At 43.1% G+C, this 21,674-nt stretch overlaps 2 protein-coding genes across 3 annotated transcripts in view; both read right to left on the bottom strand.

Moving 5' to 3' along the window:
* Nucleotides 1–810: 810 nt before the first annotated feature.
* LOC113565542 lies at nucleotides 811–3,688 on the bottom strand. Its single transcript, XM_026987845.1, has 3 exons — nucleotides 3,632–3,688; nucleotides 1,220–1,291; nucleotides 811–1,162 (listed from the first exon to the last, which is right to left on the bottom strand). Exons 1-3 carry the CDS (start codon nucleotides 3,673–3,675, stop codon nucleotides 907–909), a joined length of 372 nt encoding a protein of 123 aa, XP_026843646.1. The 5' UTR covers nucleotides 3,676–3,688; the 3' UTR covers nucleotides 811–906.
* A 1,266-nt stretch (nucleotides 3,689–4,954) lies between these two features.
* The window catches only part of LOC6593304, a 36,166-nt gene continuing 19,446 nt past the window's right edge, over nucleotides 4,955–21,674 (bottom strand). The window contains exons 3-16 of one of the 2 annotated variants that reach the window (XM_026987669.1): nucleotides 16,329–16,424; nucleotides 15,171–15,285; nucleotides 14,978–15,072; nucleotides 13,686–13,813; nucleotides 13,397–13,608; nucleotides 13,041–13,302; nucleotides 12,372–12,485; nucleotides 12,175–12,298; nucleotides 11,991–12,105; nucleotides 11,739–11,853; nucleotides 10,610–11,670; nucleotides 10,246–10,550; nucleotides 9,868–9,980; nucleotides 8,306–8,361 (exon numbers count right to left, since the gene is read on the bottom strand). In XM_026987669.1, coding sequence (XP_026843470.1) covers nucleotides 9,909–9,980; nucleotides 10,246–10,550; nucleotides 10,610–11,670; nucleotides 11,739–11,853; nucleotides 11,991–12,105; nucleotides 12,175–12,298; nucleotides 12,372–12,485; nucleotides 13,041–13,302; nucleotides 13,397–13,608; nucleotides 13,686–13,813; nucleotides 14,978–15,072; nucleotides 15,171–15,285; nucleotides 16,329–16,424 — 2,814 coding nt within the window. In that variant the 3' untranslated portion in view covers nucleotides 8,306–8,361; nucleotides 9,868–9,908. Of the gene's footprint in view, nucleotides 8,362–9,867; nucleotides 9,981–10,245; nucleotides 10,551–10,609; nucleotides 11,671–11,738; nucleotides 11,854–11,990; nucleotides 12,106–12,174; nucleotides 12,299–12,371; nucleotides 12,486–13,040; nucleotides 13,303–13,396; nucleotides 13,609–13,685; nucleotides 13,814–14,977; nucleotides 15,073–15,170; nucleotides 15,286–16,328; nucleotides 16,425–21,674 lie in introns of both variants that reach the window. The other variant, XM_026987670.1, reaches the window with a different exon arrangement.

Below are 21,674 nucleotides of genomic sequence, written 5' to 3'. Positions count from 1 at the left end.
TTCACCAGCTGATTGCCGACCCTGAGAAATATACCGTAATATACCGTCTCATTTTAAAAATATACCGTAAATATACTGACGAATTCAAGTTATATTATACATACTCCTCGTTTTTAATATTCCGTCGATTATTAATAGCTAGATAGAATATTATGCCATGACCACATAATTTTATACGCTTAATTAACCTATTTTCTACTTGATTGGTCTATTTTAAACAATTGCTTTTATTGGATTTTGCCTAAAAAAGGTTTGAGCAAAAAAGGTCAAACAAATAAAACGTAAGAGAAAATCGTTCCTATTGCTCAATTTTTGTTGGTGTTTTTTTTTTCTCTTCTCAGTGTACGGTCACACAGTTCAACAGTTTATTCAGATTGAAAATTAAATTATCGATAAAATTTGAAAATAATCAAATTCAAAATAACAGCACTTAAATAGGCTATCCAATAGGAACACGAACTTTCTGCATTAGATCCCACGGTCTTTGGCTCAGGCATTCGTGCTCAGGCCATGTGTACTTTATTTTAAACAAGCTTTCTGTTACCCTTAGTGGCAACTTATTCTAGTTTTACACTTAAGGTAAAGAAAAATTGATCAGAGATCATACATGCATAACAACAAAAAAATAATGTAAAAAAATATTGCGACCGACCTTATTCTGGTATCCCAGATCACGACGCACGGAAGAGGGATTTGGCAGTGGCTGGAGTTCTTAACTAAGGATCTATGATATTTTTCTGTTCAACTCTGCATTCCATTTCAGATTGATAGTGAATACCTAAGCTGAAATCGAAAATGAAAAGCAAAAGATTTGTGAAATGTTTGTATTTGTAAATGCTTTATTCGTAGAGACTAAACGATAGCTTCAAGCTTTCTGCGGGTTTCATCGGACTTGTGATGGAAGGTTTAGACTCTGTAGTTTGGTATTTGTAATTCATATTGCTCAGCAACTGCCAAAGCAGCCCGAACAGGGTCCTGTTGCGCCACACGGTCCGCAGACATTGGGACCATAGCAGGGTCCACAGCAAGGATCACAGCACGGACCACAGCACGGACCGCAGCACGGACCACAGCACGGACCGCAGCACGGACCGCAGCATGGACCACAGCAAGGAGCGCAGCACGATCCACAAGGGTCACACATTTTCGATCCGTAAAATTTCTAAAAACAAAATAATTTTAATTCTTTTGATTTTAGAAGAAAAGTGAAAGTAGTTACCTGAAACCAAACAGGAACTTGAAACTATACAAAAATTTGTTTGTTCTGTGCGGATCGGAGTGTGATGAACAACTGAAAAAGTAAAGCAGTAGAAAATATTACAAGATTTTGACAACTATAAATGGAGTTCTTGTGGGTAATGTGATTGGCCCAACATACAATATACATAATCGAAATCATTCCATCAAGTCATCTGTGAAAATACAACTATAGAAATATGCTACAGTTAATTATCCAACAATTACAATATTTAAGGCCCCTTTAAGAATCCAATTAAACATAATGCGCAGAAAAAGGAAAACTGTTGTCCGCTCTACGGTGGCCCCTCAGTCGCCTTGCATACGTATCAATTAACATTTTGAGTGTGTTTCCATGTTCAACTGTCACTTTTATACGCATCATGCAGCATCCGAACCAAGAAGACCGCCCCAGACCCAAAATACCCCAAACATAACGCATTTTCTCTGTCTGACTGGCTGACTGTTTCGGGACCAGGCATGGGCTTGGTATGGGCCACACATGATTTGTGCGTGACCATGCGAAATGTAAATTATTTATGTTTTGTGCGTCGTATATAAGGCATTATCCTACAAATGTATTGAGTTCTGCCTCCTTCTGACAGGCGACTGGGCTCGGACCAGCCCGGCGTCGCTTTCACAATAGCGCAAAAAATAGCCAACTGTTGGAGGCACCCTTGTCAGGACAGCATTGGACAGCAATTGATTGGCATTAGGGGGAGTATGGGAAAAAAGCGGGCCTAGCTGGTATGCTCAGAATAACGAATCGGCAAAAAAAATTAAAGTACACTTTAAAATTTGCATTTCAGTTATCGTAGATGCCATAAATTGGTTGAAATATCCTCGAATCGGTGCCGAAAATTAGGTCACTCAACCCAAATCATGTTTATGGTAATCTGACAGTTTTATAGATAGCCCAAACATATACATAATACAGCTAAAGTGTTGCTTTTGAGATCAAGTAAAGGAAGATATGCCCTAAATGGTTACACAAATGTCATGAGCCCTGGGGAATTTTACTCAAGTGTTTTATAAAATCGATTAAATGAATGAATGAAGGAATACGAAGACTTACCAGTGTGTCCTTCAAAATGCAATCATGATCGATCTGAACTGTGGTACAAGGATGAACTCTACACCAGTCCATAGCATTGTCATTGCCCTTTTAACCTGCCCACACTTCTTTCTATAGAAGGAAGGCTATTGTTTAAATTAGATAATGACTATGACTGGCATACGTATAGGTCATCCCACCACCGACTGACCGGCATTTTCCCTTGGTGGGTGTGCGCCCCCAGTTCTCGCCTGGGTTTCAGGTTTCCCCCATTTAAGTGGCCCACAATTTGTGCCGGCCGTTTCCATTGTTGCGGCTCAATTATGGACGTGATTAGAGCAGCCATGCATTATATGTACATATATATGTTTGTTCCCACATAAGCGAGCGCTCGGCTAAGCGGCAATTAGACGCTACGCGAAAGTGCTCCGCTCCGATAAATTATTAGCTGCCAAAATGATGGCTTTTAAAAACCTGCCACCTTTTCATTTCTGGTTCTTTTTGCCAAAAACAAAAAGAAAAAACCGAAACCCTCTGCGAAAGAAAAAAAAAGGAGAAAGACCTGTATAAAACGCCATCAAATATGCAACACTTTTTCTTGTTCAGCGCCTTGGCAAACAATTGGCCAATTAAGTCAAAAGTTTGCCTGCTTGTAGCAGGAAGGTTCCGCCGGTGGAGCACCCAGCCCCAGCCCCTGCTCTTGGCTCCTGTCCATTGGCCCCAGCCGATGGCCATTGCATGCCAGGCGCACATTTTGTGGCCATTTGCGTGCCGCCTTTCGGTCCGCGACGGGGCTCGTTCGCCCATGATTTCGGACCTACAAAAGGGCGTAAAGGCGTAAGAAGGGAAACGGAATGCAGCTCGTTACGTGCTTTATGCAGATGGTCGGGACGGGACGGGACTTTTTCACGGTTTACATTTTCGATTTTGTGCTTTCCACCGTCTGTGCCCCGGGACTGCCGCAAATCGCAGACATGTTGGCATTGCAAATTCAATGGAGGAGCACTCTTTGGCCACTGAGAGACTGAGTGCAATATTTCATTTTTAATTCGGACCCAAGAGGTGTGGATTTGATTTAGTTTGGCCAAAAGACCAGGAAATTGATCTGCATTTTTCTCTCGCTTGTAATTTTTTGGAGCTGCTTTCCCCCAAAGAGCAATTTCCAGGGGCAGCACATGTGCATTTTGGGCACTTTGGTTAATGCTAGTTTTGGGATTACTTGAAAAGTTCATTCATGAGTCACTTTGGGGGAGCACTTTATGGTTCGAAAGTAGTTTGAGTATTAGTTTTCCATCACCATTAGAAAAGTAAAAGTAAGAGCCACTGCTGTTCCAAACTTACCAAAAAGCAGACGAACATACTTTTGACACCCATTCTAAACCCATTTAATGCCGCAACACTTTCTGAAATTTAAGAACAAATAATCACAATTAATTGATTTAGTTTTTGGTTTTCATGCTTTGATTTATTTTGTCGGTACTCTCATTTCTCATGATTTTCCTCCGAATTTCTTGTTTTCTAAATGCCTGGCGAAATTATTGAACGTCTCAGCTAATTAAGTCAATGTAATTACATAATTAGTTTAAATTCATATTATTATACTTGTATGTTCTGGTTTTTGTTTTGGTTTTTTGTTTTTTGTTTTGCTTCATGGAAGAGAAGAAACTTGTTGGATCACAAAGGTTTTTTTTGCTTTTTGCTTTCGTTTTTTTGCTAGGGTTAAATCTGGCTCAAAGGCTCTCTAACAAAAGGTATAGAAACAAAGTATTCGAATGGAATTTTAACCACATTAAAGCTTATGTACACTAAAACAACATAACTAACAATTTGAAATCGATTTCGTTGGTTTAGGCTTGAGTTAGGCTAAGGATTTCTTATATTCTTCGTTTGTTCAATTTTCATTTTATTATAGTTTACGGTAAGGCTGAAGACAGAGTATTAAAAGTGTTTTTTTTATTGTTTAAGAGTAAAAGTTGTTTATAAAATATATTCATCATATATCAAAGTATAGTATCCATAGTTTATCCATAGGCGTATATTACAGTTTACCTTTTATACAGAGCCACCACACCGCCTCTCTAGTTTCCACTTGAGCTAATAATATTTTGTGGTTTCTTTTATTTTTTTTGGTTTTCAAAGGTTTCTTTTTATAACTCGAATAATGCAAACGCTTGATCCACTAAACGAACTAGACTACTGTATACTCGTATATAGTTATTTGATTCTTGTATATATCAGAATATCAGTAGGTGTATATATATATTATATTGTATGCTTGTATAGTTACTAAATGGTATTTGAGTCAATATTCATTATGTCGTATGTCGTGTGTCGTATGTATATATATATATATTGCAAATTTCATTAATATCTCTACTTGAATTCCATATTCTTGTGTATATATGCACTATCTTCATATAGTTATTAATTTTCCCACTTGTTTCTTTGGTAATTGGTCCTTAGTACACTACATAGAAAGCAATTAAATATTCGGTATCGTTTTGTTTCTTAGAGCAATTTCAATTTCCATAGCATTGGGCGCCCCGACACGGCATCGCACTTATGGCTTCATCTGGAGGGCCGGACCTAGGCCCCATTTGAGGTAAAACACCTTCGTCCTTTAATTTTTTTGTGGGTGGGTGTGTGTTTGTGTGTCAACAGGGGTCGGGGCGTGTGTGTGTGGGGCGGGGGGACGAGAGCGAGATGAGAGCAGCAGCAGCTGGTCTTTTTACAGCCGCAGACTCAGCTTTTCCGACATCTAACACAGCTGTGACGACCTTTCAGACTAAAAATAAACACCTGAAACCCACACACAGACACGTCCGTCACCGACCACCACACCAGGTGGTGTACGAGTATCTGTGTGTGCTTTTCCTTTTCTCTTTGTAGCTGTGCGTGTTTGCGTGTGTGTGTGCCAGCCAGCGAGTTAATTGTGGACGGGTAAACGTACACCCCCGGACTTAGCCAAACATTGGCATGCGTTTTGCCAGCGTCTAAAAACGCGTAAAAACGGCAGAAACCGCCAGCGACGCACATAAAAGTGTCAGGCAGACAGAAATTTATGTTGCCTTGCAATTTTCTAACATCCCACCTAGAGGCCTACCTGAGGGATCTCTCTCTCTCTCTCTCGGAAGGTAGGGGTTAAGGCTAGGGGGCTCTGCGGCAAGCGTGGCTTTATTATTAAAATTGCCCTGAAAGTTGGAGAAATTTTGAGGCCATTGAGATTGCCACTGCGAAGCGAGGAGATGTACTTGTATGGCACTCTTTCGTAGGTAAGAGCTGAAATGTTGTTAAGGTGGAAAAACTTAAAGACTGCCTGGTAATTAGGTTTCATTTCGTTTAAACCTACTTGAGCTTTATGTCTCATAAAAAGCTGTAGTTTTTCGGATTTAGATTCGCCCATAGTTGCCTGGGGATTTTATAACAATTAGTAGGGTTATCATAGCAATACGCTTTAAAGGCTTTCCGGCCAGATTTTGAGATCTTTTTTATGTGTCCTGTCATATCTGAGATATACTCTTTGCTAAAAGCATCCATAATATTAACATTAAACAGCTATGGCTAAGCCTTGGAGATCTGCTGAGGGAGTGCCCTTATTTCTGGTTCTTCTGAAACCACCTCTACCTTCATTCTGCCTCCAGACAACCCGATCGGAGCTATCCTATAACCATATATTTTCCAACGGCTGCCACTGCCACTGCTTCTGTTTCTGGGCGACTGCCAGCACAACCATCATAATTAGGAGCCGCAACAGAGTCAGAATTTGCCTGGCGGTTTTGCTAATTAACTGCCGCTTGCAAAAAGTGTGCCGGGCCAGAAATCTAATTAAAGCTAATCCTTTTCTGCATATTGCCATATTTGAAAAGAAGGGAAAGTATGGTAGCGGGATGCTCCAATCTTCCACTGGTGTTGCCTTGCTAATTGGGGCTTTTAATGGGACTGGGAATGGGACTGGGAATGGGACTGTCTGTCTGTCTGTCTGTGCGATGCAGTGTCATTGGCGCCTCAGTGCCTTTGTCCTTTGTCAACGTTGCCTGCTCCTGCGCCTGTGACAGTCGCAGTTTTGCATACAATTCGAGCATTATTTTGTCATTCTTTTTCTTTTTAATGTTTAATGTGTATCGCAGCTATTTTTGACCTTTTTTTCTCATTTTCATTTAACTCGTTAGTTCACCTTCGCTTATGGACTAGTTTCTTGGTTAATTCTACTTTCACTACTACTTTCTCCTTTAGAAATGTACTTTGCCATGCCTTCAAAGTCGAAATTGAAGTTCTTGTGGCAATACAAAATAATTAACAAAAACGATTCAATTTGTCTATTAAATATTTGAAATATTGTTGCGCTACTTACATGCATTTAAACTATTAAATTTGTTTATTTTCTTTATAATTTTCATTCTTTCTTGTTGTTGTTGTTGGAGTTTATCGCATAGTATATTTTCTCCTCTTTAATTTAATTTTACTTTGGCCATTTTGCGTTTTTCTGCTGTTTGCTTGCTGCGAATTCAATTCAGTTTTTATTCGAAATTATTTTCATGCAGGGCTGCCTGCGTGCCTGCCTGCGTCTCTGGTTCCAACATTCCGTTTCATTTCAATTATTTATGCTTTTTATTTATGGCTGTGTTGCTGTGTTGTGTTTTTATTCCATTGGATTTAATTAAACTTTACTGCAAACGTATTTTCTTTCTCGTTTTCCCCAGCTGAGGGGACAACGACCATATCTCTCGGACATTATTCTGTTTAATTTCGTTTGTGTTTTGGTGGCAGTAAATTTTATGATAAAATTCAATCATAGAATGTGCGATTAACAGCATTCATATTAGAGAAAGAGTGTCTTAAAGATAGCTATGCAAATGAAAACACTCTTTAATCGGAAATAAAGTTACTCTAAATTATTTTCAATCTCTTCTCCACTTTTCAATTATGAGCAAAACTTCATCAATTTATGTAGAATTTATGGGCTCTGTGCTTTCTGCCCGCATCAGCCATTAAGAATTTTAGCAAATGATAAAAATGTGTGTGTTTCACCACCAAAAAATGCCATTTAGAACGTTGTCAAATTTGATTTATGGTGGCAATTTCCGTTCTGGCCGAACGCCGCACACCTCAAACCTCAGCTGGTTCTTGTTTGCCTCTTCAATAAATGTGTGTTTTCAATTTTATTTCTGTTTTCTCTTCATTGGAAATTTATGCAAAACTGCATAAGTTATAGCAAACAAAATAAAATAAAAAATCAACAATAAAGAAAGGCAGATTCGGATAACCGAAGCGCTTAATACCCTTGCAGAGCGAGTGAAAGAAAGCTTTTGAATTTGGGGACAGTATTTTCCAAAATTTTGACACATGGATCACGAATAATTCTAGTTTGAACATCCGTTGTTGAAATTTCACTCAAAGTGGTAATACCCTCTGCAAGGGCATTAAAATGTCACACCTGTCACCGAAGAAAAGCCGCATGCGAATTTTTTATTGCCTACCTTTGTGCGCACCGCGGTCGCTCTCCCTCTTTTGCGCTCAGTGTATGCTTGTATAGGTGTAGATTGGAGGTGTGTGCGTGTGCATGTTTTTATCTGTGTCTGTTTCTGTGTCTGTGCCTCTGTGTGTAAGTTATGTTTTCACAACCATGTTGATTTTGCTACTTTTATCCGCATACTCGTGCCATAAACATTCGTGGTTTGTTTCCGCTGCTATGGGCACACTGGTTTGGCCTTTTCGTGTTCTGCTTTTTGTCAGGGCTCTGGGCACACTTGCTTTGCCTTTTCACAGGACACACTTGTTTCCTTGTTTTCCTTGATCATTCGTAGTAGTGTTCTTCTTTGCTTATTAATTTTCAACAAAATGCCATTTAACTTAGTGGTTAATAGGGTTCTCCTGCTGGCTGTGTGTTTCGGTATCTCTGTGTTTGGTTTGTGTCGTAAACGATAAATCACATTTAATGCAATTTACAAAAAAACCATTTCGTTCCCACGTTCCGTTTTGAGTTTTGCAATCAGAATTATTCCATCTCTAAATTATGTTTATTGCTGCATATCGCCGCCATTGCCCAGGCCAGCCTTCGACTCCGGGGGCACCTGTTGTGTTTTGGTAGATAGAAATTCGTTTTGAATGAGTTTTCCAAAAAATACATCAATTATTCGCTACTTTGATAGGCAGAAAGTATATAGATATAGAGAGTTATAAAGGAGGAGTACAGGTAGACAGACAGAAAGAGAGATAGAGACACAATCAAGGCATAAGCAAACATTTAGGTAAAGTAGCAAGTGTCTGTGTGGGGTTGTCTGTGTTCTTTGCGTATCTGTTTCTGTATCTGTATCTGTATCTGTATCTGGATAAAAGGAAAACACACATCGAGCAACAGCAAGTCCCAATAAAATATACACACTCGCACACACTTATAGACGCAACCAAATAGAAAAAATATACAAACATACATACAGACATTATGTAGGACAGCCAAAATAATTTGTGTGAAACAACCAAAAGAATAAACGTGAAATTAGGACTAAGCCAGAAAGAAAAACTTGCATAGAGTACGATTCGGAAGAGACTGAGAAAGAGATGTTTGAACCAAAAAGAAAACTTGCTGAAGAGTAAGACTTGGAAGAGGCGAAGGCGAAGGAAAACGATAGAACTCATAACAACAGCAAAACAGCAGCAAAATAAAGTTGGAACAACTTGCAAGACACCCAGAACAACCCAACAAGAAAAGAAATACCAAACTAAACTCAACTAAATTTAACCGAACTCAACGGAAAGCCGCAAAACTCCGCACTTTGCCACGCATCACGGAGAAAAGGCCCCCCCCCAGAACCCCAGAAACCACCAACAAGCATACATACATGTAAGAGTATGGCGCGGGCTAGGGCTAGGGGACCGTGAATGATTCCCGGTGACTCGTAAGCCGCGGGTAAGCCTAAAGTGTAACAAGTGTATTTCGGATTCAACGCGTTTCATATTAAATTAAGAGCGAAACGAACCGGGAAAGTGGCGTACAGGAAGGTGGGGTCTCGGATTAGCTAAGTTTTTTCGCCTGTTTTCCACTTAAAAGTTATGAAATTAGAAAAAAGCCGCATGAATAGAAAAATGAATGAGCAGGGAAAATGGGAGAAACATAGGTTGATGGGTTATGCATGGTAATATTAGTATGGTAGGGATTTTTGTGGTATTTTTGATGTATGCTAGGATTAAAGCAAGCGCTTTAGGCTTTTAAAGGCAATCAAGTTGTATTTGTATTTGAGTATTTTTATAATATTTTCAGTTAGGATGTAGGGGAAAGGAAGGGCATCTACAAGTATTAAAATTATAAATATTCAGTATTTCAAAGCAAAACTTTCAAAGCAAAAAGAAAAAGATTTTTGACGGTCCCCGCCCCTAAAAAATTGACACATTTAAAGACATTGAAACAGCGAATAAACTCTTAACAGATTGAGATTACGAGTACGAGTATTTCCGAGTAGCTAATGACAACGAGAACAACATCAATGAAAACCAAAATTCAGGATTACAATTAGAAAACAATGAGAAAACGACGACGAAGGCAAAATACAATGGACGAGAATAGACAACGACGACTGTACCTAGTATCGTATCTGAAGGATGGGGGGATGTGGAATCAAAATTAGCGCCCATAGAAACTATGGAAGTCCAGGAAATCCATGGAATCTGTTTGATTTTGTTGCTGCTGATCGATCTACACGAGGGAGGAAGAATGTAAGGACAAAATACAGAACCGAAAAGAGGTAACCGAAAAGGAAATGGCATTTGTTGTGGTATTTTTTTGGCGGTGAGTTTGGTGGGTGAGATATATATTGTTTTTTGGAGAGCAGGAGAAAGAGAGAGTTATATATATATATATTGATATAATTGTGGTAGGAGAGTGGCAGAATATAATACAAAAATAAATGGTTTGGAATACAAAAGAAAAGTGTAAACAATTCTACGGCACAAGCACTCACCAGCTTCTTGAAACAGTCCTCGAAAAATGCGGTCATAGAGCGATAAAGGTGCCGCTTAACTCCCGACAAACTGTGGCCCTCATCTGGATAGATCTGCTGCTTGTAGAGCACTCCTTTGCTGGTCAGAGATCGCGCCAGGACCATCGATTGCTGGACATGAACATTGTCATCGGCTGTGCCATGGACGAGCAGGAACTGACGATCGCGCAGATTGTCCACATACTTGGACAGATCGCTCTCCTCGTAGCCCTTGTAGTTGTCCGTGACATTGGGAAAACTCAGATAGCGTTCGGCATAGGTAGAGTCTGGAATGATAAAGATTATCCTTACATCTCTAGGATCCTTAAAAGACCACAAAACCCACCGTATAGCTTCCAATTGGTGACCGGTGAAACACTTATACCGCACTGGAAGATATCCTGCTGGCCGGCGAGTGCCAGAGCAGCTGTATAGCCGCCGTAGCTCCAGCCCCAGACACCCATTCGTCGGGAATCGATAAAGTGCAGGTTGTCGCGCAGATACTCGCTGACCTCAAGCTGATCGGAGACCTCGACACTGCCCAGACGCTTGTAGACCTCGTGGAGCAGTTGGTAGCCCTGACCCGCGGAGCCGCGTCCATCGATCTCGACGACAATGTAATCCTTGCTGCCGGACAAATAGGTGTTCCAGTCGACATGCCAGCGATCGGTGACCAGCTGAGTGCCCGGACCCGAATACACATGCAGAATGGTGGGATATCGCGTGATTTCGTCCTCACGCAGCACGGGCGGCAGGTAGAGCCGCACCTGGGCATGATAGCCGCCGGAGATCATTACCGGGAAGGTCTTCATCTGCGGCAGCGCGGTCTTGGCCATTTTCTCCTTGAGTCGCGTATTATTCTGGATCGTGACGAGTAGCTCCAAAAACTGGGACTTGGGTTCGACGTCTGCCTTCTCCTCTCCGCCCTCCGTTGGGGGTTCCTCTTGTTGGGTGCTCTGACGGTTGACCTTGGAGCTCGATGGGATGGTCGACTTCAGGCCATAGATAATGGAGGTGGGAACGACGGGGCCCAGGCACTCGACAAGGACGTAGCGCGCCTGCAGAGTAATGGGAAACTGTGCCTCATGGTAGAGACAATCGCTGGGTGGCGGTGGCAGCGGTGGCCTCTGTCCGCGTCCGGGACGCGCCTGCTGCTCCAGAGGCATGGCCGGTGGCGGTGCCTGGGCCTCCACCTCCTCGGAATCCTCCCAGTCGTCATCCCAGGCCGTCACCAGCTTCGGCGGCGACTTGGTGTGACCCTCCTCGTAGCTATCGGAGCGCTGCATCAGGGCGGGACACGTGAGGCAGTCGGGCGAGTGCAGGGCCTGTCCCTGGCGGGCGGGCAGAGCGGATACGCGGTAGAGATGCTGCTGCGAGGGCAGACGCTCCGGAGTCCCCAGGAAGTAGCTGCGAGAAGTCAAACCGGGTTCAGTGGAATTCCAATCCAACCCTCCCTTCTACCGGAAGGTACTTACATCCAATTATCCAGCTGGTCCCAGTGTAACAATCGATTCACCTCGTAGGGGCCATGGGTGAGGGGCAGCACCCGGTTATTGTCGATGTCCACGTGCACGATGTGCCGGAAATAGCCTGCGATTATCGAGCGCCGGAAGAAGAGACGAAACGGAACGAAAGGGAAGGGAAGAGGCATTGTATTACCGGCACCTTCAACCGCTGGAACAAAGCGCAAATCCAAAAGCACCCAAATTGACATATGGCTCACTTACCAAACAGGCCATCGCGTAATGGAGAGATGGCCACATAGATACTCCCATTGGCCGCAAACAGTGGCACGGAGACGGTGTCCACCCAGCCGCGTCCATCGCCACTCACCCGATGGGTCTGCAAAGGATAGGAGACGATTGCTGGCTGGGGTCATTGGGTCATTTAGTGGTTTGGCGCAGCACTCACCTCAATGCACTCGAACGACGGGCTCTTGCACACACTGACCACGGATATGTTCTGGGGCCGATTCAGCCAGACCACAGCGATCTCTGTGCCACTTACCCAGCTGGCGCTGCTAAAGTAATGATCTCTGTAAAGGGTGGAGGGAGGAGGGAAAATTAGAGGCACGAGCCTTCAGGGGAACCTGTCTTGCATCCACTTACTCGTTTGCTATAATTTGCGGCGGTCGTAGGTTCGTGATGTGCACCTTCTTTGGATCCTTGAGGTCGGCCACCCGTAAAGTTATTGTGGGATTTTGAGTGCCTGGCTTTGGATAGCTGTTGGATATGATAGGAAGAGTTTTATTTTAAGTTAAGCTGCCTGTTTCTGTTGAACCATTCATTAATTTTCATCCACATTCTTGACTCGAACTAAACTTCTTTCCACATGCCCTATTTTCGGGCAGACCTTTTCTAGCAATTTATCAAACCCAATTGACAGGAGATCAACGAGGCTGGAGAACCCACACTCCCACTCCTACTCCCACTCTCTCTCTCTGCTGTTAATATGCTACAGACTGCTTAGGTGGCTATGTTGCTCTGTTGTTTTGTCTTTGGCCCCCGAAAACTAATTTCAGGGACCGAATCTGTCACTACGTCTAAGAAAAGCGAACGAGTGCGGGCTAGAGGGGTCCCTTCCGAAAAAGGTTAAAGCCACTGTCAGACATCCACCTGCCTGTGAAAAGGTTCAGCTCTTTTACTTCATGAATTTTAAGCATTGTGCTAGGGGGAGGCCATTAGGTCTAACGACAGTCACGAGAGAGAGCAGGGCATCATTAACACATAATCGAAAAGTGATATAGCCAAAAGCCCCATAATGGGGTCACGACTTACCGTAAGGATCTGATTTCCGGGTAGAGGTTGGCATACGGATTACTCCCCCCTCCCGACGACGACGAGCCACCACTTCCTCCGGGCGTGCCTGCGGCTCCGGCTCCGGCTGCAGCTGCTGCTGATGCAGCCCCACCGGATGGACCCGTCGTACCGTACCAGGCAAAGTGCTGCTCTTGGACGTGCGTGTCGTTGAAGGTGGCGTAGAGCATCAGTTGGCCAGTGTCGGACAACCAAATCGCATTATTTGCATGAAGGATTTCCTCTGCAATGCGAAACAAAGGGGAAATTGGAATATGTTTCCATGATACTCGTACTTCGATCGAATTATACTGTTCAGTGGACAGCATGGACTGTACCTTCGTACAGCCAATCGGGAATGCCATTGTAGACCACTCCGGGCACTGCGTCGTGGGTGATGCGATGTGCCGTGGTGCCGCGTGCCTCCTTCCTATAGTATATATCGTAGCTCTGCACCCAGACCAATCCATTGCCCCTGGGGCTGAAGCGGGCGTAGTGCAGATATGGCCATTCATCCTGGTGTGGACTGTGCCGCAGCTTGATGCTCTCGCTATCCATCGGATGGGGGGATTACAAGTTAAATTACCCTATAGATGGCCTCCTGCAATTGGACAGAGCACCACTCACCTGGTCTGTATATCGTAGAGCGTGTATTGGGCCAGATACGAGTGGCGGAATAATTTCACAACATTTTGGGCCAAGAGCAGGTAACGCTTGTCCGCCGATATGGTGAAGGTGAAGGGGGCCAGGGTTTTCTGTTCCGAAGGGGGCGAAAATTAAAATTGTATTAAAATTATGCTCCTGCCACACGCTGTGTTGCGTATACGCAACTTTTAATTAAAATTTTAATGGTCTTTTCGGATTCTCGCACGCAAAATGGCGGAAGTTTGTACGTGGCTTTTCTGGTGTCGCAAAATGTTCAAAATTTTGTGGCATTGTTTATGGCAATTGAATGCCAAAAGTTGCCACAGCCCCAGCTAAAGCCAAAGCCAAAGAGTTTTAGCATTCAGTAACCATATTCCTTTTCCAGATTGAAGTTAATGTTTGGCTTTCAGCTATTCATGGCTTACTCTTGATCCCCGATGCCCCGACGACAGCTCGACTACTCCTATTCCTATGGCCATGAATATGCAATTCCATTTTGTTCTTCTGACTGCTCATTTCCGCCCTTTTTCGGTTTCGGTGTTTTCGGGCCAGACATTAATTATTTTGCTCTCTGGCTGGCAGCTGTTGACTCAAGTTATTGCACTTGTTGCTGGTAGATGCATATTTGGCCCCTCGAGCTAGTCGAAATTCCACTTCTCCCCCATCGTTTCCCCAAAGAGAAACTTAGTCGCCTTTTCTCCTCCGCCTCTTGCTGCTTGTTTTGCCTTGGCTTTTTCTTTCATTTTCATTTGGCTGTTGCTATTGCTTTCGCTTTTGCTTTATTTGTTTGTTTTTCAATTTCAGCTCGCGCATTATTCATTTGGAAAACGTTTTACCTCCGTGCGGTAGTCCCTTTCCGCCCCCGCACTTCCTTTGCTTCTATCATATGTGTGTTTACCCAGTCATTGACATAAAAATCTTTTTGCCTTTTATCGTTATCGCGTTGGATTGAGTGGGGGGTGGAGGGGGGACTCCTCCCCCACACGCGATAACTTGGCCCATTTGTTTTGCCTACTTTTGTGCGAGCGCCATAATATCAGTTAACATTGCCAAGTCGAGTGTGTACACTCGAGATATGGCCAACCTCCTAGGACTACGACTACGACTACGACTACGACTGGGACTGCGGCTAGAGCACCTCCCTCTTCCCTAGAGCTCGTCGTAAATAAGACGGAGCAAATATTTGTACTTTCGCCGAGAGATAAGCAATAAGCAAACAAAGGCTATGCTTTGGCTAGGGTTTGAGGGCCTGGACTGGACACAAATGTACTTACAAATGTCACATTGGACATGAGGACACGTTCCGAGCGATTGGCTGCATTCAGCAGACAGATGCGACCCAAATGGTCCTGATAGAGGAACTCTTCGCCTGCAAAAAACATAGATGGGGAGCAGGGAAAAAAAAGTGGAAAAGCGGAAATTAAAAGCGATTCGAATGGACATCGTTGGGCGAATGATAGAACCCACCATCGATCCAGCTGCCGTTGGCGTGCTGCGGCATGTAGAGGCCATCGACTATGTCCTGCAGCTTGATGCGTTGCCCCTTGACGCGCGGTCCCTCATCGGGGGGCGTGAGCAGCACCTTTTTTGAAATATGTAGAAATTTTATATGTTGTTTTCTGCCCACTCACGCACACAGACACATCGACACAGATACATATACAGACGACACAGATGCAATTACAATTACAATGACACACACACACACGCACAAGCACACGACAACAAATGGACAACAAATGTGTGGGTGTGTAAAAATGTTTGATCAGGCAGCCACAAAAATTGCGAAAAAAATTGGGAAACAAACAGACAGGAGACAAAAAAGAACGTAACGTATTTACACACATAAATTTATCAGATTTTTGGTTTTGTTAAATATACACATATACATAAACATTTATATTTAATGGCAGTTTCAGTTTTCCCTCATCTTTTTTTTGGTGAAATAATTTCGGCAAGCGCCCAAAAGTAGGCCACAAAAAGTGTGCGTTGTTGAAATTTGCAAATTGGTTCCAATTAAAAAGGGAAAACTTTCACCAACCTTTTGTAAATTACAGAGAATTTGTTTTTGTTTTCTTTGAGGGTTTGGTTTGTACATATATTTAGAAATGAATAAAATAACAGAACACAAAAGTTTTGTACACCGATAAAAATAGCACTTCAGTGTGCATTTTTATTTGTGGGGAGACGTTCTATTTTACTCAGGAAGGTCCCTGTGATGTTGTAGCTAAGAGTATTTTTTGCTTCGCATTTGCTAGACATCTTCTTTTTCTAACGATTTTACCTCGACTTTGTGTATTTTTCTGTTGGTCTGCTGGTCAACTATTTGTGAATTTATTTTCTCTTGTTTTGTGTATTTTTTCTGTGTGGGGGAAAACTAATGGTAATTGTATTTTACATTTGTTCTATCAATTTTGGGTTTCAGCTTCACCGACATTTGTCTGTTTTGTCTGCAAATGAGATTGTGTTGGCTGGGAATCTAATTAAGGAGTACAGCCATTGTGTGTGTTTTCGGTGTACAATGTGCGGCTGATGGCCACCGCAACGAGCATTAAACAATAACCAAAAACCATGCTGTGAGATTGTATAAAATTCGAATGAGAAATGTGTTGTTGGGGCACTCACCACCGAAGTAACAATCAGGGCGAGGACAATGATGATGACCAGGAGGGCGATGAGGATGCCGCGCCAGTTCCGCTGGTTCGGATTGCTGGAGACCAACTGGAAATAAAGAGGGGGAATTAATTGAGAAATGATTGAATGCAAATGCTGCACATAAAGAGCACGTGCGGCTCATTACGCAGCGCCTGCCTGCCCGTCGAGTTATGAGGACCCCTATAAGGCTATAACAAACTGGCCGAAACCGCAAATAATTGGTTGGCCAAGATGCAATTAGCAAACTGATGATGATTCGGTTTTGTCTGGGCCATTGAACTCGGCCCCCATAAACTGTTCGTTCTGCCACTGAATTATGTCTGCCCCGCCGAAATGACTTGAATATACAAACCCACACGTACTCCTACTCGTATATTCCGATATAAAGACGTCCTTTGTGTGAATTTAGAATAGAACCCGAACGAAAAACGAAAAACCCCTTGGAAATCAACGCTTAATGCATATTTAATGTAGTCCAACCAACAAAAGAAATACAGAAAACCCGAGAACCCGAACCCAAAACAGAAGCACAACAACAAATTAAGCACGACACAAAAACTAAACTCGCACGCAGCCCGCACAAGTTGATACCGATTTTTATGGGGATCACACGAGTGTGGGGCATCGCCTGATTTCGGCCTAGTCAGTCCATCATGTCACCCACACAGTCACAAAACAATACAATACACTGAAACAGAATGCGCCATGCCAGTTAGCTGTGTAATTAATTAAGGACTCGTAAAACTATGCTGCTCTGCAGCTCTACTGTTGCTCTGTTTCTCCGTTTTTCTGGTCTGGTCTGGTCGCGCAGATAGTGAACAAATCGTGTGTATTAATCAAGAGTTGCGTGCCGCAAATTAATTGCGGGGACATTGCCAGCAACGCTCGGAGAAACATATTTCTCTATCAGTCGCCCGGATTTGTGATGCAAAATTATGATGGGGGATAAAGTGACAGAGTCCCAGAGGATGAAGAAAACCTTCAAGAAGCTAAGAATATCTTTAATATTCTTAAAAAGTAATTAAGCAGGGCTCGAACATTAGACAAAAGCCCACAAACCATCGATTTTCCCCAGCAGAACTTTCTTACGAGAGAGAGAGGAAGGACACAGAGGAAGTTCAATTAAAATCGCATAAATATGTGGTAGCTTCCCCTTTGCCCATTAGTGCATGAAAGCAAAGCGCGAATCTTAATTAATAACCCAGCAAATCTCCTTGCAAATGGAGGACAAATGCGAGGGAACATGTGTACCTGCGATATACACGCATCCCCTTCCAGCCAGCCAGTCAGGCAGCCAGCATGTTTATTTATAAGGACTCCTTTGTCTTGCGCCCTTCCACTGGAACGATCCTGGGCAGGGGCAGTACCACTCGGAATTTATTGCTGGCAGCGGGACCGGAGCGGTGCAAACAAACTGAAAACAACATAAACTAAACTATCAAACTACAATAGAGACCGCAGAGAGTGTTTTTTGGGGGAACATTCGCTTTGAGGTTGGGCGCTCTCTGTCTCTCTTTTGGGGGAACTTTCCATAAACCATCGCATCGGTTTCGAAAAGTTTCCATATCCACTCGCTTTCAGGCAACTTTCCATATCCCTTCGCTTTTCCAAGAATACCAGAATAATAATAATAATAATAACACGAGTAATGAGCTCTTGCGGGCGCATGCGGCGTATACTTCATTTTCCTTTAATTGAATGAGAATTTATGCTCTACAGGAGGGTCAAGCCCTGGCATATCATATCCATATTCCCATGCCTAAGACATTTACATACATAAGTGAGCAAAACACTCTCCTTGATTGCTGGAGAGAGTGAAGACTCTCTCTCTCTCTCCCGGTATGTAAATATGCAAAAATTGTAGCATAAATGAAATTTAAACACTCAACTTGATGAGTTGCTCTGTTAACGCTAAAGGAATTAAAAATAATGACAGTCATCAATTTTGCCAACGCAATGGCCAACATTCTGCCGCAAGAACTCAATGAGTTTATTTCCTGACATGACGCCCTGGAGGGATATTGAGGGACATGATGATGGCAGCCCATCCTGCCGTCCTGACATCCTTGGTAACAAAAAGGAAAAGGAAGAGCACATGCGAGCGCCTGCTATTAATTTCTATAAATTTTTAATGCCCTGCTATTAGGCTTTGAGCGTTGAGCGTACAAATATTTTTCAAATGAGAAAATTACAGCCTGAAGAAATAAGTTTAAAACAGTGCTGCTTAAGGCGAAGCTTTAGGGAAAATGTATAGGACGATTATTTTTCATATTTCAAGAGGTCAAAAGATAAGGAACTAATGAATGAACTGATCTCTCATCCATGAAGCGATTTTCTATAAGGCAGGAAGCCAGAGCCAGAGACTTTCTTTTTTCCATCCAGCAAAGGGTTCGTCCTCTTGGATCGTATTTATTGTCAACATACGAAATGTTTCCCACACAAAATACACACCATAAACCCTGTTTTTAAATCGCATTTAATCCCATGAGATAAATCATGAATTAAAAGAAAAAACCAATCAATAAGAAGACCATAAATAAGAGAACTTTACCAATTCGAACTCCACCCAAATATTTTCAGATTCCGGGCCTTCCAGAGATCCATTCCATTTCCCAGAACTGCAATAAACCAACGGATAACCCCTCCCAACCCTCTCCACCCACTGCCTGGGAAAACTTTGCGGCGTGAATGGAAAAATATTGTAACCAAAATTGCACACAATGCACCACCACTTGACATATGAAAATGAAATGCACGAACCGACCGTATGAAATCGTAATGGAAATGGATAGCGATTTAAGTGTACAAAGAAACCAGAGGGGAAAACTGTATGTCAGCGAGCACGCTACGGAAACAGTGGAAAAGAGGTAGCCGGAGAGGTAAAGAGGTTTTTCCCATTTAATGATGTTTGCCTGTGCGATTTTTCTCATTGTTTTCTGCTGACTTTCGGTTATCTGGGGATTTTGAATCAACATTGTTATCATTTCATTTTCGTTTGGATGGATTTCGTCCGGCTCCCCAGGGGAGGGAACAACACGTACACGGAAAAGCCAGGAGTTGATTAAATTCTCGGTTACCTGAGATTTAATCCACAGCAAACCAGAAATGTTCTCGTTTTTTCCTCTCTCTCTCCTGTTTTCCTGTTAAAGCCACCTGGGGCCGGCCCTGGCCGCAAAGAAGTTGCGGGGAAATTCAACTCCAGTGAAAAAGCTTAAAAGCAATGCTATACCCAAATGAAGTCTTGCCACCAGAGCTGGCCATGGGGCAGAGATAATGTGAAGCGGAGTGCTCACACAGATACACCGACACTGACACCGGCCCCGACACATATCCCGAGAGCAGCTAAAGAGCATTAGCTGTCTTTTGTGGTTGGTGCTCGGGAAAACTTTGGCTGCCTGCTCTTCGAGAGTGGGTGCAAAAAGTTCAAAAGAGGATGGATAGAGGATAGAGATAGGGTGAGCGATGAGATCCAGTAAAAGCCGCCAGTTATTTGCATAAGTTGTCATAGTTATTAAGCTGCGAGCGTTAAAATTCTTCCCCTCCATACTTTTAAGCGCATTCAAAATGGACGCCAGCTATCGTATTTGCAGGAGGCGCAAAGCGGTGTCGGGCAGGAAAGGAGTATCCCGCTGGCACAGTGAAAGTGTCGTTTTCAATTAACTCGGGCATGGGTTTTGGTCCAGAGACCAGATGAGGCAGAGGCCATGGTGGATGTTGGCAGAGTTAATCGTATTAAAAAGCAGCTGGTTCGCTTTGAATTGGAAAGTGACCTCTCACCTTAGAGGAGCGGCATTTAAGAGCCATCTCAACCTTGACAGAGATGGGACGCTAAAATTGTTTGCCTATCACTCAATGCCAATAAATTGGAAGCAGACTTATTGCACTCTGCGCTTGATCTTCGTTCCGTGGCTTCTGTTTTCCGTTTTCCCTTTTTCGTTTGTGAATATTCGAAAAAGAAAACCTTGAGCCCTGCACTGTCATTCCGTTTGCATCAGGGATAGGGGACAGGGGACGGGGGCAGACGACATTAGAAAGCAATCTTTATGGCCTGCTGCCTTCCTGCCAAACATGAAATCCATAAACAGTCCCTCAGCGTGTACGGACGATTGCAACAAGGATGCGGTGCCTGTCTGCATCCTTGTGTGTCGTCTGGCTTTCCGGCATGTCAGCCCTATTGTCTGCCACGGTCTATGTTCCTCTACCTATGTTTGTGCGAGGAGAAGTACTCTCCTATGTCCTGCCCGTCCCTGCGTGCCTTCCCACTTTATCTAGCATTGGGTGCCGTTGTCAACAGCAGTTTAGCTCAAGGCCATAACGGCACAGCATTTGCTATAACTGTCACGTGTGTGTGTGTGTGTCTGAGCCTGTGTGCCTCAGTGTCAACACATACTTGAGCTTCCATTACACGGCCATGATTGCTTATTTTTCTGTTTTCTCTTTTCACTTTTTCAATTTTTTAACCTGTTCCTGCAGGTGTCGCCGTGCCTGTCGGCGGTCGTTAAGTTGCATGAATTTGTCAAAAATAAAAATGTAATATGCCACACGGCTGACACAATTGAGAGCGATGTGTCGAGGGGGTTGGGCCACGACTCTGGTTTTGAGTTCAAGATGCAATTCCCGAGCTCTTTGGCGGAAATAATAGTTGCAGAATGTCTTACGACAGGTGTATGACAGTCGTGGATATTAGATTTCAATGAATTACAGAGTAATTAAGTAAAAGTTAAATAAACAGCGTGTACAAGTTTATAGGGGATGTTTTTTTCACGTATACAAGATTGATGTAAATAATTTGTGGAAGGGCGAAATCTTTCCAAGTATTTCTACCATTTGAAAAATTATACAACAGTCCAACAATGCCTATAGAAATCCAATTAAATCGAAACCTGCCACAATCATTTGCAATCCACCAACTGTTTGACGTTCATTGTACACTTTATCGCCACTTAAATGCACAATTGCACCTGTCGGCGCCCCTTTGTCATTATCGCAACAGATTGGCAGCACTTAACTAAGATTGGCAGCACTGTCAAAATAGATTGCAACGCCAACGCTCCCAAATGGAAGGGCAGGACTTTCTTCAGAAATTTGCGCATTATCCGTGGGGCGTCGTGTCGTTGGGCATCATCGATTCGTCGTGGATCGAATGCCATCTAATTGATTTCCGCTTGAATGCCTGATTGCCATTTTGACTGGCTGTTTATCTTTGCAACCGTTTCGACACTCCGAATTTTCAGTGTTTGCCCCGGTTTCCAGTTTCTGCAACACACTCCTGCAGTACTCCTCGCACTCTGTCATCACAGACAAACTTAGTATGCA

Source organism: Drosophila persimilis, unplaced genomic scaffold (genome assembly GCF_003286085.1).
Source record: "Drosophila persimilis strain 14011-0111.01,24,50 unplaced genomic scaffold, DperRS2 tig00000124-arrow-pilon, whole genome shotgun sequence".
NCBI lineage: Eukaryota > Metazoa > Arthropoda > Insecta > Diptera > Drosophilidae > Drosophila > Drosophila persimilis.
Note: the sequence above shows the minus strand (reverse complement) of the source record. Positions and strands in the feature narration are given on the sequence as shown.

Excerpts from the sequence above, each read along its gene's own strand:
- LOC113565542 (XM_026987845.1), bottom strand. The coding sequence starts at position 3,675 with ATGGGTTTAGAATGGGTGTCAAAAGTATGTTCGTCTGCTTTTTG. Across the intron at positions 1,292-3,631 it reads GTATGTTCGTCTGCTTTTTG|TTGTTCATCACACTCCGATC; the intron begins GTAAGTTTGGAA and ends TTACTTTTTCAG. Across the intron at positions 1,163-1,219 it reads AAGTTCCTGTTTGGTTTCAG|AAATTTTACGGATCGAAAAT; the intron begins GTAACTACTTTC and ends TTTTGTTTTTAG.